The 17,020-nt window shown below is 36.6% G+C and overlaps 1 protein-coding gene across 4 annotated transcripts in view; it reads right to left on the bottom strand.

The window, feature by feature from the left end:
* Positions 1 to 2,920: 2,920 nt before the first annotated feature.
* Positions 2,921 to 17,020, bottom strand: part of CNTLN (centlein) — a 220,199-nt gene continuing 206,099 nt past the window's right edge. For all 4 annotated transcript variants that reach the window (XM_084898075.1, XM_084898077.1, XM_084898076.1 and 1 more), the window contains 3 exons: positions 15,761 to 15,946; positions 12,008 to 12,085; positions 2,921 to 4,184 (listed from right to left, as the gene is read on the bottom strand). In XM_084898075.1, the coding sequence (XP_084754201.1) occupies positions 4,083 to 4,184; positions 12,008 to 12,085; positions 15,761 to 15,946 (366 nt within the window). In that variant the 3' untranslated portion in view covers positions 2,921 to 4,082. The remainder of the gene's footprint in view (positions 4,185 to 12,007; positions 12,086 to 15,760; positions 15,947 to 17,020) is intronic.

The raw sequence follows: 17,020 nt of genomic DNA, 5'->3' as shown, positions 1-17,020 counted from the left end.
TTCTTTATCTTCACTTCAGAGATGATTTAAGAGTTTATAAAAACTGTCTTTAAAGTGTAAGAGAAATACATGTCCATGGGAACATACTGGAACAGTATAAAAAGATGTACTCTAACAAGCAAGATAGTCTCCAACACAGACCTCCCAGTCCTCTCCAGAGAAAACTAATCTTGATCAGATTCTGGTGTTTCTCCAGTAATATGAATACACTGTACAAATATGTTGTGAAAGGCATTCCTTAACTTCGATGTTATTTTGTTAGAAGGCTGCCCAAGGTCATTGGTATGGTATGGTAGATGTGAGGAGCCAAAGACTCGTTCTACTCTGGTCTTGAGTCTCTAACCCTTCTAACAGTTCAAATTTGAGAAAGGGTCACAGAATGAACTCAGATGGTCTACATTTGTAGATTTCTGATATTGGTTTTATTTTGTTTGCTGTGAAAGTCCAGAGATGAGAATTTATGACCTTATTTTTTTTAATGTCTTTATTGATTTCAAGAGGGTAAGGGAGGGTAAGGAAGGGAAGGAGGGAGGGAAAGAGGGGGAGAGAGGGACAGAGAGAGGGAGAGAAAGAGAGAGAAACATCAGTGATGAGAATCATTGATTGCCTACTCCTGCAAGCCCCATACTAGAAGAAATCAAGCCCACAATCTGGGCATGTGCCCTGACCAGGAATCAAACTCTGATCTCCTGGTTTAGTTAGGCATGATCTCCTTAATCTGTAGAGAATTTTAAAGGGATGGACTCCATTTTTGGTAGGGAAGGTTCCATTTGTTTAAATCAGTGTTTCTCAAACTTCTCTCATGATGAGAATCACCTGGTGGAGTTGTTAAAACACAGATTCCTGAATCCCAACTAAGAAGTGCTAAACTAGAATTTTTGGGAACATATAGGTAAAATTGTATACTTAACTAGTGCTCTAAGACAGATTTTATATACAGAGCACTAAGTTAGGTATGCAATTTTACCTATATGTTCTCAAAAATTCTAGTTTAGCACTTCTTAGTTGGGATTCAGGAATCTGTGTTTTAACAAGTCCACCAGGTGATTCTCATCATGAGAGAAGTTTGGGAAACACTGGTTTAAATCCTATGATGATAATGCCAAGAGGTGTTTGCAACTTGGCAACCCATGAACTCTGTCTTTCTTCCCCAAACAACACAAATAAATAACCATTCTGAGTAAAATCGATGCTTACCTTGTAAAGATGGATTCAAGGAAGATTCTCCAGCAGCTCCGCTTCGTCTCAATCACTTGCCACTCCTGAAATGGTTCCTAATGGTCTCCACCCTGTTTTTCACATTCTTGTGCAATCTCCTCCATGTGTGTTAGATGAAGCAGGTTGCCATACTGAAGCTAAGGGTAGTTTCTAGCCAATAGCTAGCAAGGAACTGCAGCCCGTAGTTCAACAGCCCATGAGGCCTGAGTCCCAGCAATTATCAGAGGGAGCTAGAATGTGGGTCCCTTTGAGCTAAGCCTGGATATGATTGCAGTCTTCTGAGAGGCCCAGTGTCAGAGAATCTATTTCTTTCCTGTCCCAAAGAAACTGCTCTGAATGTTTTAAGCCACTAAGTTTTAGGATAATTTATTACCGAGTAATAGGTAATGAGTAGGCCTGTGTTTGAGAAGTTCCTTGTAAAACCTGTGATTATTGGAGTTTTTTTTTTTTGTTTTTTTTTTTCCAGATAATTGGTCTGGGGAAGAGTTATGTGCGTCAGCCAACTCCAATCACCTGTTCTCATTGGCCCATATAAATGCAGGTTTTGAAGATAGAAAAGCGAAAAATGACAAATGTGACCAAGGAGAGAACAAAACTTAAAAATAAAACATTACCATTATATGCCTATTAGAATGGCTAAATTAAAAAGTGCCAATACCAAGTCCAGAAAATGAAGATCAACTTGGCCTCTCAGACTTTGCTAGTGGGACTGTAAAATGGATAGCCATTCTAGAAAATAGTTTTGCAGTTTCTTACCAAATTGAAAACACGCTATATGACCAGCAGTCACATTCATGGGCATTTATTCTAGAAAAAGGAAAACTTCTGTTCATAAAAAAATCTATACACAAATACTCAGAGTAATTTTATAAGTGATAGCCAAAGTCTGGTATATTAGCTAGGTTCTTCAGAGAAATAACCAATAGAGTGTGTGCCTGTGTGTGTATGTGTATGTATTCATTGTGTTGATGGCAAAACTCTGTGATGATTATATTAGCTACACATATGATAAAATTTCCCAAAAACTACCCCCCCCCCTAAAAAAAAGTAAATGTAAAAACTTGTGGATATCATATATGGTCTATGTCAATTTCCTGATTTTAATAATGTAGTATGGTTATGTAATGTTTACATGCATTGAGTTCTTTTTAATATAGGTATTGTGGCACTGTATCATAAATACAATGCTTTGCCATCTAGCTCAAAAGCAAAATAATCCACACTCCACTGTGACTTAAAAGTGTGACATCTGGTCTGGCCAGTGTTGCTCAGTGGTTGAGCATCAACCTATGGACCAGGAGGTCATGGTTCATAGGGCACATGCCCAGGTTGTGGGCTCAATCCCCAGTGTGGGGCATGCAGGAGGCAGCCAATCGATGATTCTCTCATCTTTGATGTTTCTATTCCTCTCTTCCTCTCCATCCTCTCTTAAATTAATAAAAACATATTTTTAAAAAGTGTGACATCTGACATTTTTCTCTTTCTTGTTTTGACATGATGGATATACACTGGCATTAAAATAGTCACAGAACTGTGGTATTTGTGGCTCTTGAAGTGTTGTCAAGTTCTGTGCCACTGTGATCTTCGGTGTGCCAAGCAGTAGTACAAGGTGATGAGTGCACCGTACACAGTCTCTGCCATGATTCACTTTCACTACTGCAGTGTGAAAGTAGCCATAAACAATGTGTAAACAAATGAGCATCAGTGTGTTCCAATAAAACTTTATTGATGGACACTAAAATATGAATTTCATATAACTTTCACATGCTACAAAACATTATTTTCCTTAAAAAAAACAACATTTAATAATGTAAAAATCATTTTAGCTGGTAGGCCACACAAAAACAGGTGGCAAACCAGATTTGCCAATCGCGGCCTAACCTCATGGGATCTATTCTAAAGGTGGGGAGAAACAATAAGAAAATAAGTGAGCACGTAAAGTAGACAATTTTGTGTTTATAAATTAAAGTGTAAGGGACTGTGTCTCTGAAGAAATACATAAGATGAGCCTGCATCTGAAGGATGAGAAGGAGCCAGTCATGAAAAGAGCTGAGTACAGAGTATTCTAGAAAGAGAGAATAGCAAGGGTGGAAACTGGAGGCAGGCACAAGTTTGGTGGATTAAAGGAACCAAACATGGATGGCACCATTGTTAAGAATTTAACTCTAGTTAACTCCAGTAGGATCTAGCCTAATTTTATACACTGGGTTTGTGGTCCCTTGCTAATTTACATGACCAAACAAAGAATATGATTTAAAAAGAGGGAGAGAGAAGGATAAAATATTTTTATTTTTGCCAAATAGTTCTAAGAAAATACAGATGATCCAGAATATTGAGAACAAATATAGTTGGACCACACAAGTTATTTCACTAAATGCTCATCCTTGAGTTATGCTGCTTCATTTTATATTTGCTTACAATACAAATGTTGTGCTCACTAGATGATTTAAGGCCATTTATAGCAGTTTTATGTAAAAAGTCTAGTTTCTTTATAAATCTTAAAATATTAAACCCTCTTTTTACATCTTTTTGTTTTTATGTTCAGCCCAATGTGAGCATGCTAAGCTTGTTCTGATTTCTTCTAACACACTGAAGGGAAAATCATTTTTAAGTTTGCATTGATTTGTGGCAATATTTGTATTCAACAATCAAATGCTACACCATTTCCTTTTAAATGGCTATGCACTTAATTAGTTTTACTCGTGTGTTCAGCAATTAATTAGTTTTGGAGACTTCTATTTTGGTATTGAACCTGAATATTGACAGTCAGAGTAGATACTGTATCAGGATTGCAATGCATGTTTTCCAATCACACCACATAAAAAGTTTTCACATTTGAAAAAAAAAAGTTTTTCATTGTAATATCATCTAATATCTTTCATAATTGTGAAATACACTTCAACCAGTTTCTTTTTTTCATTTATTTTCTCCAATATTGCTTCTAGTAAATATGAGGCAAAAGGAAGCTGTAAGAGAAACACAGGAAAAAAATGGTTATCAAAACTCTATATTTTCTTCAGTTCAAAAATATACTAAATATCATTAAACCATTAGAACTTGGCTGTCTGCAACTGTGCACTCATATGATACTCTACTGGGTCTCTTTTCAACTGATCTTACTGGTTAGTGTGGGTAATTTTGTCTTTTACAATAAAAATGATAAAGGAGCTGAAGTAAAATGAAAAAAGATAAACGCCTTATTGAACAATTCATGGTTTACTGACCATGTTAATGATGTAATCTGCAATACAAGCAGCTAAGCCATTTATCTTCAATCAGCTGATCAATAGCAGGTTACAGTCATCTCTAGGGCCCAGAGCCCACAGAAGTGGTACTGTATGTTCATCACTCATAAAAGAATGAGAGAGAACTATCAATACACTTGTCTGTGTTAAGAGTTGAACATCTTAAGTTGTAGGGTAAAATTTCAGAGGAAAAAAATGGCAAAAGTATACCCATTGATTAAGTTGTTATAAAAAAGTTTGTTTGGCATATCAAAGTGTAATACACATGTTGCAAACTGCTGAGTTTCTGAAATGTAGAGTATATTTTTAAATTTCATAATTTGTAGAACTTTTCTAGTAAAGTTTTATTGTTCCCTCTGCTTCACTGGGTTGCCTGTAGAACTCCAACTCATACAATTTAAAACGCTCCCCAAGTACCTCCCTTAAATCCCTATCCACTTCCTTTTTTTCTTCTTCCCTCTAGTGTCACATAAAAGATTTATAATAATAAGTTAATTAAGTAATTTCTTGGGAGTTGTCCTTTTGATGAAGCAGTGAAAGGTACATGTTTTTCCCCCTGAATATATTGATGAGAATGCTTGTCATGCTGGATCCCTTCCCTACAGAGTTGTAACAGGCCCTTCTTTGTGCTAGGATGACCATGGACAATATCACTGTCAACACTGAGCAAAGATGCCCTCTGTATGAGCTGCTTAGCTGTGCTCAGCTTAGCTCTGTTCAGCTAAGGTGATTACAATTAGCTAAACCAACCAGGATGGCTCTTGTACAAATTTGAACTGGATAAAAAGAAAAGATTGGCCAGCAGCAGTGAAAATAGTCCAGAAAAAAGGATACACACAGGTGCCTGCATGCGCATGCTTGCATGCACACACACACACACACACACACACACACACACACACACACGTGTGCACAAAACCCACATTACATAGGTCCTGAAGGAGAACTAGAGACTGAAGCTGCTCCACAGAACTGCGTCAGATCTTAAATAACTTTCTAGTTTAACTTCCTTCTTATCTTTATAACAAACTGCCTTATCCTTAAGAAAGTCTGTGTCTCTATCAGGAACGACTAAATCTATAGTTTATATCAGAGCTTTACACATTGATTTTACTGGACACTTACCATTACAGAAAGCTTAAGATACCAAAATGTCATGTATATTCAGTTCTAAGATATCACTGAACATAAAAGGCACACATTGATTTTTAAGAAACAGCCTTTCCTGTGAAAAACTCTACCACTTGAATATACCCACACTGCATATGCATTCCAATTTCAGATACATAAAAATGTGGGGAAATGACATCTTAGAATCAATGAAAAAGAATAGAAATTGGGTACATTAACAACTGAAACTATACATAAAATATGACATGCCTTGAATAGTCCTTAAAAATTCACATGGTCTGTTTGTCATATTTTTTTAAAGTGCGAAATGTTATAAAAACAAAAGATCTGAACATTCTACTACTTTGGAGTTTAGTTCATACAGTCAGTCTAGAGTAAGGTGACCAGACATCCCGCTTTTGGAGGGATAGTTCCGATTTTTAACAATTTGTCCCATGTCCCTCGGCGTTTTAAAAAAGTCCAAAAGATTTAAAAGAATCTTTCAAAAAATAGGGACTTTTTAAAAATGCTGCAGGACACAGGGCCAATTGTTAAAAATCAGAACTGTCCTGCCAAAAGCGGGACATCTGGTCACCTTAGTCTAGAGTCGACTAAAGTTTCTCCCTGACTCTGGAGGGGCTAAGGCTCCTCAGAACCCCCTCAAATACAGAAAGCACAACCGATCTTGCACTGGTGGGATGTTGGAGTTGGATTGAAGTGGTAGCATGATGGGACAACAGCAAAATTTTTCTCTCACTTGCCCTATCACCTATATATATTATATCTTTATTGTTAAAAGTATTAGAGATGTCTTTCTCCCCCTCCCCCTAATTGGTTCTTGGTTAATCTCTCCACCCCTCCTTCCCTCTAACATTCCATTCCTAACAATTATGCTGCCTCAAGTTCCATTCCGATGGCATGCGCCAGGGAGTACAAAGCCCAGAAAGCCTGCCTGACTTCTTTCCTTTGCATCAAAAAGGAGAAGCAATACTGGTAATGACAATGCAGAGTTACAGAAGCTTGAACTCCTCAGCATCAGAAGAAAAATGGAAAGGTAAAGAGTTGATACTATGTGAGATTTCTTAGTTTGAAAATTCAGCTAAGGACATGTGATAGTTTTACTTGTCTACACTATAGTCTTACAGTGAATCTTTCTAGTTGGTCTGCCTGTCCCTTTTGTAAAAGGTGATTTCTATTACTGGAAGGATTTCTCCTGGCTTCACACAGATATTCAGTTTCTCTTACATGGAAACACCTGCAGATGTTTGCCTTTAGCAACTGCTAAGCCACTGATAATCTCAAATTTATCACTTACACTTACAAATAGTGGCTTCATTTTGAGGTATTTCTGTATAAAAGTAAGATATGAATGATGGTTGCAGATTTTGAGAGCCACGTGGGAAATATAACAAAGCCTAAAGACCATGATTGGAATATAGTCCTATAACTTAGAGCATCAGCACTGATTGGAATTAGTCCTTAATAATGTAAAATTAAAAATTTTTGTGCTGAAACAAAATAAAGGTAACAAAACTCTAAGGGACAAGATTAACATTTTCACTATTTTCTTTTTCTTTTTTTTTAATCAAGGAAACATGTTTATTTTTATATGAGTTTCTAGAATCCCACCTTTTATCTTTTTTGACAGAAACAGACGGAAAATGCAGAATGGGAAGAATTAATGTCCAAGGAGGAACCAAGCAATAATAAGCCCACACTGCTGAGTGACATGGCCACTCAGAACAGCTCTTTGTTCTAGTTGATCCTTGGGCAGAATGGGGTATCTTGAAGGTCTTGGGAGAAGTAAATAGATAACAATTTTAGCAACATGGTTCTAAATGTTTACACAGACAGTAGATTGTCCCAGTGCATCGGGACCAGAGTGCCCATTGTGGTATCATCAGTCAACAGCAGAGTCCTTTGAGAGACAGCACATCATCCTGGAAGGGAGGGCCATTGGGAAGCAAGGGAGCATGCGCAGGGTGCTGCTTTGGTGGAGTGTTGGCCCAGAGTGGTGCTGGTCTGGGACCCGGTGGCTCTGACTGATGGGGAAGCTGAAAAGCTGGGAACATTAGTGTTGTTGTTTTTCCTGAGCCAGAGCACGCAAGCAGCCAAGAAACCACACTTCTCTCGTCTTTTTAGCCAAACCACGCTTTGGTTCATTTGGTCACTCCCATCTCCCAACTAGACACCCAGAATCCCTCTACCACCTGCCACTCTGCAGGACATGCCCAGCTGCCTGGTTGTGGGAGAGGGAGAGTGCACACTGAGCTCTCCCAGCCTGGAAGAAGGTGGGAAAGCAGCTGAACCCCCTAAAGGGGAGCAGAATTAACAGGGATCTCTGCCTCCATCAGAGAGGTGGAGGGCTGATAAAGGGTCATCATCCGTCATTACTGTTGAGGTCATTCATTTGGGGAACTCTTAATAAAAGCTGCAGAAACTTCAGATGTGGAAGTGGGCTGAAAATTCCTACCTGTGTTGGTTTAAAGATTGAATGAGAAAATGAGGGAAGTTAGACTAATAGTACCTGGTATTTAATAAATGCTTGTTACCATTTCACCATTTTCATTCTTGTTTTTTGTTTGAAAACTATTATCGTAAAGATATTGCTTAAAAGTATGAATTGAGCCAAAACTGGTTTGGCTCAGTGGGCAGAGTGTTAGCCTGCGGACTGAAAGGTCCCAGGTTCAATTCCAGTCAAGGGCATGTACATTGGTTGTGGGCACATCCCCAGTGGGGAGTGTGCAGGAGGCAGCTAATCAATGTTTCTCTCTCATTGGTATCCAGGTCACACAGGATGCCCAAAAATAATATATATTTTTATTGATTCCAGAGAGAAAGGGAGGAGAGAGAGATAGAAACATCAATGATGAGAGAGACTCATTGATCGGCTGCCTCCTGCATGCCCCACATAACACAAGGGATCAAGTCTGCAACCCAGGCATGTGCCCTGGCTTGGAATTGAATAGTGATAGTTCATAGATTGATGCTCAACTACTGATCCCCGCCATAAATAATAAGTTTTAAAAAGCATATTAATGTAAAAAAAAGAAATTAAGACAAGAAAACATGTTCAAAAATTATAAGGCAGTTGTGTCATAAAAAAATAAAAGTAGATATTAGAAATATTTTTTCAGTGAGATTCTTATTAGAAATCTGTGGGGATCGAGGGTCGGTGCTGATAAAGATCAAATATCTAACGGTACCAACTGCATCAGAAGCACTTGAAGTAAAGAGGACATATATTTGCATTCTGTATTAAATGTAGGTATGTTAAGGTTTTAGACCTTTTAATTCTCATGCACTTTTGGCTAACAGTAGCAATAAGTATTATTATTATGTAGTCCCATATTGCCACATGGCAGAACAGCTTTTTATTTTGTGGTTAATATTTTATCAATATAAATTTTCAACAAAGGAATGCAGAGAAGTTTCTTTAACAGGAAACAATTCTGTGGCTTAACCCATACACAAAAGAGAAAACCACAAGGCCAGATCAGCTCCTATGATCTCAGAATTCTATTACACAATGCAGCAATTTTCAACCTTTTTCATCTCATGGGACACATGAACTAATTACTAAAATTCTGGGACACACCAAAAAATATATTTTTTGCCAATCAGACCAAAGGCCAAAAATAGATATAATTTTGATTGATTTACCAAAAAAAAAAAAAAAAAAAAAAGAAAGAAAGAAAAGAAAAGTGAGTATCCTTTTTGCTCTAAAATGACTTTAAAAAAAAAATCATGTGCCTATACTTTTATATAAGGATTTCTGGTACCAAAAATTAACCAATCTGATGCAACCTTATTATGTGACATGACCAATAAGATGCAACTCTATTATATGAGATATATTTATGGTTCAAAACAGGGCATTCACACCAAAGGGTTATTGTGTTGGCTGTGATCATTTTTCCATTTCAGAATCTAAGGGAAAAGAGCTCAGTGCCCCTGAATAAATAGTCAGGTATTGCATGTTTTATAAAATCTTGCAGCAAACCTGTTGAAAATTGCTGATATAAAGCGATAAAGTGCCCAACCTAGAGGAAGGTCATAAAAGGAAATGTTTTCTATAATTTTATTTTCAAACTATTTTAATAATAAAATAACAAAACTGAATTATTTAGTATTTATTTTAGGGAATGTACACAATTATCCTACAGCTTAAAGATCATGTAACCTCAGATACGCGAAGCCGTATGTCATAAACAAAATAAATTGTATGAATGAACATATCTACATTTTGCCCATACAATCCCATTAGTATCACTGAGACTCTAAAACACTGGTGAATAAAGAAAACCTTTTCTAAAACTCAGGACAAATGTAATTGCTGGAATTGAGAGAGAAGAAAAGTAGGCTAGAAAAAAAAAAGAGATGTTTTCCATTTTATAGATTTTTCTCTTGGGCATAATTAGAATAAAGTGACATTCGAGTGCAACCAATGAAGTTTCTATTTTTTTTCTCACAAAATTCAAAGACATCAGCAAAACCACCTATGTCAGTAATAAAAATAAAAAGCCTTTGACTTTTTAAATGTTATCATGCTGTCACAGTGGAATAAAATTAGCTTGAAAAATGATCTAAAGGCACACGCTGCAGTTCATTACATGTAGCAGCAACAGCAGCGGTTTCCCAGTGTTCATAAAGGCTGCTCAATTAAATTTACCTCAGTCAATAATGAGGATCCACAAATAAACCTGGGCAATTAAATCAATACTGCCAGGCAATTACATTCCAGAGTGGCACAAAAAGGCGCTCTATCAAACTACAGTATTAAGCAGTCTAACGCCATTTTCAACGGGATTTTTTTTACACTAACTGGCCAGAATAAGCATATACCCAGATCACGTAGAATGTGTGTGTGTGTGAGTGTGTACATCTCCATGTGTGAGTCAAAAAACCCAGGCCTGGTGTCAATATAGCTTTTGTAAAATGTAATAAAGATTTATACATATGGATTTTTTATTTTTATGTTCATAAATGATGATAAAAATTTCCATATTGAAGGGTCATTTTTACAAGTTGAGCATTAAAAATCATTAAAACGTTTATTTTTATTATTTTCAGCTGGGAAAAAAACCAGCAGGCCATAAGAATCATTACTAAACTCCTTTGATCTGCCAGGCACTGGGCTGGGTGCTGGTGCCGGGCATGTGATATGATTAACAAATCATATCTCTTCTCAATAGCAAGTGACACAGTAGAAAGCTATGTTTAGTGCCTGCATGCCTGTACTTAAATAACTTTAAGAAAAGATTGCCAATCACCTCCTATTACTATTGAGTATGGTTTCAAAATATATAAAACTGATACTAAAAATATAAATAGTTCATATATCCTTTACTTACTCTTGGCTTTTTCTAAAGCATGGACAACTCCCTTTGTTAATATAAATGTAAAATAAGTTTTATTTAATAGCCTTTATTTTTAATCTTCATACAGAAACATTTACGACTTTCCAAAACTCACAGGACAATAATTTTTTTTTCTATTTTGAGAAATGTGTCTTAGCTGTTTTTTATTCCAGATCGTTTTTAAAATAAACAATTAGGTTGAATAACAACAAAAAAACTGTAATGAAAAAGTTTTAGAATACATGACATGCTGTCAGTGATGTGGAAACAAAAGCTGGCTCTGACTAGAAAAGCAAGGCTCTCACCTGCCAATAAACTGCCCTTGATCACTTACAAGAGGGGCACCTCCCAGCAGACTCTATGTGTATTAAAAAATACTTGAAAGGCAAGAAAAAGTATCACACAGGTCACAGCAGCAGTCTCAATAGACCCCTCCGGGACTTCCACTCGCCTTGGCCTTGTCATCGTCTATGCAGCTTTCCACTCGGCCCAGAAAATGTCGATAGGAAAATGTTTGAGGGGCCTCTGGTGGAAATTTTTTCATTCTTTCTGCATTGACAGGATGCCAAATCAATATTTACTTCCCACTAACAAGCTGCTCGAGGTCTCAGTAGAAAATATTGTAGGGAATGCAGGAAGACACAGTAATAAACAGCTGTCTGGCTGTGAGGAAAACATGAATTGACTGGAAGCAGGTCCATAGTAAAAGGTCACTGAAACCCATGAACTCCTCGGGTGTCCATATCAACTACTAACTTTAAAGACACATAATAAAAAATCTCTTTTCCTAAGAGGGCTGAGAGAATGGATCCTTTTCAGTCTATCAAGCATGGAGGTTGACTCAATAATTTAATTAATGCATTTGCTAAGACCCACGTTGGCTGTTTCCCAAGGCATCTACTTCATTTGTTAAGTCCAGGAGTACAAATAGAGTTAACTTTTGGTCTACCTATTGGAATACTTCAATACCTAACAGAAGCAAATAATGCATAAGCAAAAAGTTAGGCCCTTGGTAAATATATAAGGCTTGAATTTCTTATCTAGTTTTCATATATGAAGTAGAAAATGAAATACCTGTCCTTCAAGAAGTTTCTGGATATACAACAGCCACTCCCTGTCATTTTCAGCATCTATCGTTGTCCTTTTGAGTTCCTAAAGGAGGAAAGTAAAAACACTGGTGTTAACTGTATGTAAATGAAGTTGCTCAAACTATTAAATATTGAATAAATCTAGAAAGATATCAGTAAAACTGGATTCACTTGCAAAAGTGGAGAATATTCAAATCCATTCTCTTTAATATTTCATTTCTAAATATTTACATACATATGGAAGATAAAGCTGTAATTCTATATTCACCATATAATTCAGGGATATTATTTTTTTCTGTTTTCATAGTGGAGCTCAAGGTAGGAACAGAGGTAGAGGTGAAAGCAATTAAAATAAGATGAAAAATAAGATGCAGCTATATAAAAGAATCAATTATTTACAAGTGACCCTCATAAGATAACATAAAAAAAATCTGACTTGTCAATAGATAACTAAACAGTAATTGCTATAGTTACAATCAAAATATGGTATGGCTCTGATGTATGCTTGTTTATTTAAAATATCCAATAATAGCCGAAACCCGTTTGGCTCAGTGGTAGAACGTCAGTCTGTGGACTGAAAGGTCCCAGGTTCCATTCCGGTCAAGGGCTGTACTTTGGTTGCAGACACATCCCCAGTACGGGTTGTGCAAGAGGCAGCTGGTCGATGTTTCTCTCTCATCGACGTTTCTGGCTCTCTATCTCTCTCCATTTCTCTCTGTAAAAAATCAATAAAATATATTTTAAATATATATATATATAATATCCAATAATAACTGATAGGCAAGGAACAGACACTCCAACTTTGTATTGCAAGTCACTAAGTATTTTAATCCATTAATTATCAAGTTAAATATTCCAAAAAGTAAAATATATTCACATGTGCAGCTGATTATTTCCTAAACTCATAATTTGTTTTTAAAAAATGGACTTTTCACAAAGGGAAGGGATTTGGAAGCTAGCATTTGTTGAAATTTATTGTATGCCAGGTATCAGGCTAGACACTTCACAATTTTTTACATGAATTTACTAGGGTTTGATGGATAGCTTAAGGAATATGTTAGGTGGTTTGAACTCTGCTTGGTTAGATAAGTCAGTCAATCCTTCTGACCTCTGAAAGATGCAGGGATCAGTCTAAACCAGCTTTGATCTATAGTTATATCTAGTAAATACATTGGGATGTGCACATCCTTCTCAGAACAGTGTGTTTTCACTAGAGTCCTCTTGCTTCCTGTAGGACTTCCACCCAAGCTGTGTGAGATGCACACTGCAGTGCTGTGTCCTCTGGCTCCAGACTGCATGTGCCCAGAGGCAGAGGAGCCACAGGAGGGTATCATTGATTCTTTGGGACTATAGTCTGATCCTTTTTTATTTGTCCAACCAGAAGGGATGCTTTTTTCTAATTTGTAAGCCCAGAGATGGCATTTTTTTTTTTTTTGAGATGAGACCACACAAAGGTAGAGGACAGAAGGGGGTTGAGGGATCCCATCTTCCAAAATATATAACTGTGTTCACACATGCACACAGAAACACACTAGGGATTTTGCTAAATCGGCTTGTTTCAAAACTCTTAGGCAAGAGTGGAGGCCTTAAACTTAATTTTCGTTAGGTTTCTCATTATGAATAAACAAATTTTTTATTAAGTCTATAATAAGATATATTTCACACCCTTGCTAGAGATAGTATTATTTCCTGGATGTCTTACATTTGATATTATCTCTTATAATGCTCTATACTTCAAAATTCAATATTCTGTAGAAAGGTATGGAGAGTGTGGATTAGATGATGAAAAGAGGAAAGTGATAATTCACTCTCTTACCCACAGGATGAAAATAATCTCTGTAGGATTCTTTGGACTTCTTTTCTAAGAATTATTGGCAGACGAATTTCAGAGGGAAAGGGGCAAGGGCGGGAGGAGAGTAACCAAAAAACTTACATGCATTTATGCATAACCTATGGAAAGATAATGGTTTGGGAGGGGGCAGGAGCTGGGCGGAGGGAGTCAATGGGGGGTGAAAGTGGGACATCTCTATTACCTTCAACAATAAAGATAAATTTTAAAAAGATAATATGTAAAGCAAATTAACAAATAAAATAACTGGCCAGCAAAAAAAAAAAAAAAAATTAGCAGAATACTTGGCATAGATAGCTATTCACTAAATATTAGCTGAACTAAACTGAGGAGCCATTTCCTCTATTATAATGGGTGGAATGCCACAGAAATGTGTTTGTGTTTTATTTAAATTATCTCAAACTTTAAACAAACCTTTTTGAATATTTAGTAAGAAAAACAAAAACAAAACACCAAACAAACAAAAAACCCTTTGCAAGTTGCAGCTCTTCTCTACTCCAGAAGTCCTTTGAGAAGCTGATGGAGGATTAGAGGATGTTCTCACATAAACATCTTAGTCTAACTTTTTCTTTATTCACGGAGCAAATATTTATTGGGAGACTGCTGGGGTTATCATCTCTTTAATCTTTCCAAACAACGAAAAAAGTGAATATTAATGTATTAAATTTCAGAGACTTAACAGTGAAATGGAGTTGAGAATCCTCCAAGGTTTCACAGATCATATACAGCAGGGTGGGAACCTTTTCCCTGCAAGGGCCATGTGAATATTTATAGCATCATTAGTGGGCCATACAAAATTATCAAGTTAAAAATTAGCCTGCTATATTTAGTCCAATTTAATGAACTCATCCCTAATGCCTTGGCAGTGCCAGACCAAAGGATTTCTCAGGCCTTATAGGGCCCAGGGGCCAGAAGCTCCCCACCTTTGGTGTACAGGATAGGATTCTGCTGCTTATGAGGTAACAACTATGTCAAAAGTGCAGTGCCTTTCCCAGGAGGTACTGAAGACCTATACTTATATGCACATAAATTCACCTGGACAGAAATACATAATTTAAAGGAGTAAATACATTTTTATCTTCATCAACAAAAAGTTATCTAAGAAATCTACTAGGTTTATTACTTTTTCAAATCTCACACAGGTGAGCCCTAGCTGGTTTGGTTCAATAGATAGAGCATCAACCTGCAGACTGAAAGGGCCTAGGTTCGATTCTGGCCAAGCACACATGCCTGGGTTGTGGGCACATCCCCAGAAGGGGGCGTGAAGGAGGCAGCTAATCAATTATTCTCTCTCATTATTGATGTTTCTATCTCTCTCTCCCTCTCCCTTCCTCTCTAAAATCAATATATATAAATCTCACGCAGGAGGAAGGAATCCCCAAATCTATGGTGACCCAGCTACACTAAATCCATTCAAATTGGCTTACCAGTAACTAAAAATATTAGCTTACAAAATATATGATTAATTAAGTTAAAGAAAACAGATAGGAAAGGATAATTGACTTAAATAACAAACAAGCAATTCTAGAGGTTATATGTATTTGCTTTTTCCCATATTACAATTAAATTTTTCTAAAGGTTTTTGAGTTGGTCAATACTGTAGGATTAATGTATCTTTCATCATGTATCTTGATGTATCTTCATTGGTGCATTAATAATCATACCTTATAATTATTATCTTAAAGATAAATTCTAAGAATTTGGAAATAAAACTATGTACTTAAATTCAATGTGCAAAGTCCCTTTGTTAATAAACTAGAGGCCTGATGTACAAAATTTGTGTGAGGGGCTCAGCCCTCGCAGCCCCGGCTTCGTCTGGAAGGTCATTCGGCCGTCCAGTCTAATTAACATATTACTCTTTTATTATTATAGATGTTTAAATGATCTTACCACTTCATCTTCTGTGTCCAATATTTCCTCTAGATCTGATCGTGAAATGTTGAGGATAGAAGCTGCCAAGGTCTGGGCTTTATGAGTTGAGGTTTTATGAGCATCCTTCTTTCTCTGCATTCTTTTAAGCTCTCTGATTTGTCGCCTTATTGTATGGACATCAACTTGTAACTCTTTGACCAAAGCCTGAAACATATTGGAAAGAATGCAGGCTCATATGGAAGTAATAAAATGCAGATAGAGCTCTCATAACATAAAAATGTGAAGATACTAGCAAACCTTTTTTTTTATTAGGATCACTCTGATTTTATTTATTTTGGAACATAATGGATAGTTATTTGTCAGTATGCAGTAAAAGCTCTCTTAAATGACTATTTAACCAACTTGCTGGGTTAACCCAAGCTCCCCAACCCCTCTTTCAGATTCACCAACTGCTCTCCTGGCTGGTGAACATTCGCAGCAGACAGACCCACTCTCCCTGATGCCAGAGCATCACTGCTCCCACAGGAACCTTATTTCTGAACATGGGTATACTAGTGGTAACAGTTTAGTTACATAATTCATTTCATTATTACATAAACTGATGAATCATGACTGCAGAAAGAGAGTTGTTTCTATTTTATTAAAACTGGGTTAGAAATGCTTTGGAAGAACGTGATAAAGACAAGTTGGGTAAAAGTGCAATTAAATTATGTATGGGCAAAACAATACAGGATTTAAAAAGTCATAAAAATCTTAGGATTGCTTCACAAGAGTCTTTAAGTCCTCCTTTTGAGAAATAAATGCTAGCTCATGCCATGCCTATGTGTGCATAAGGAAAAGGCAGCCTAGCTTTGTGAGCTGAGAGCAGACTAGCTAAAAGTTTGGGATGTTTTCAATTTTTTTGCAAGTTCAAGCAATACTGCAATAAATAATGGTGCTCATATATACTTTTTTTTAGTGATTTATAAAAATCTCTTTCTATATTAGGGATATTATACATATTTTATATATATCTGTTGTATATCTCTACATTTTTTATACTTTGTATTTTTCTTTTGACAGTAATTATAATGTCTTATGCCAAAGGAAAAAAATATATATTTTTACTGATTTCCAAGAGAAAGGAAGAGGGAAAGAGAAATATCAATGATGAGAGAGAATCATTAATCAGCTATCTCCTGCACTCCCCACATTGGGGATCGATCTTGCAACCTGAGCATGTGCCCTGACTGGGAATCCCACCATGATATTCTGGTTCTTAGATCAAGGTTCAATCAC

Source organism: Pipistrellus hanaki (genome assembly GCF_964339955.1).
Source record: "Pipistrellus hanaki genome assembly, chromosome: 11".
Classification (NCBI taxonomy): domain Eukaryota; kingdom Metazoa; phylum Chordata; class Mammalia; order Chiroptera; family Vespertilionidae; genus Pipistrellus; species Pipistrellus hanaki.
The sequence above is the reverse complement of the archived record's forward strand: the minus strand, read 5'-3'. Positions and strand labels throughout refer to the sequence as shown.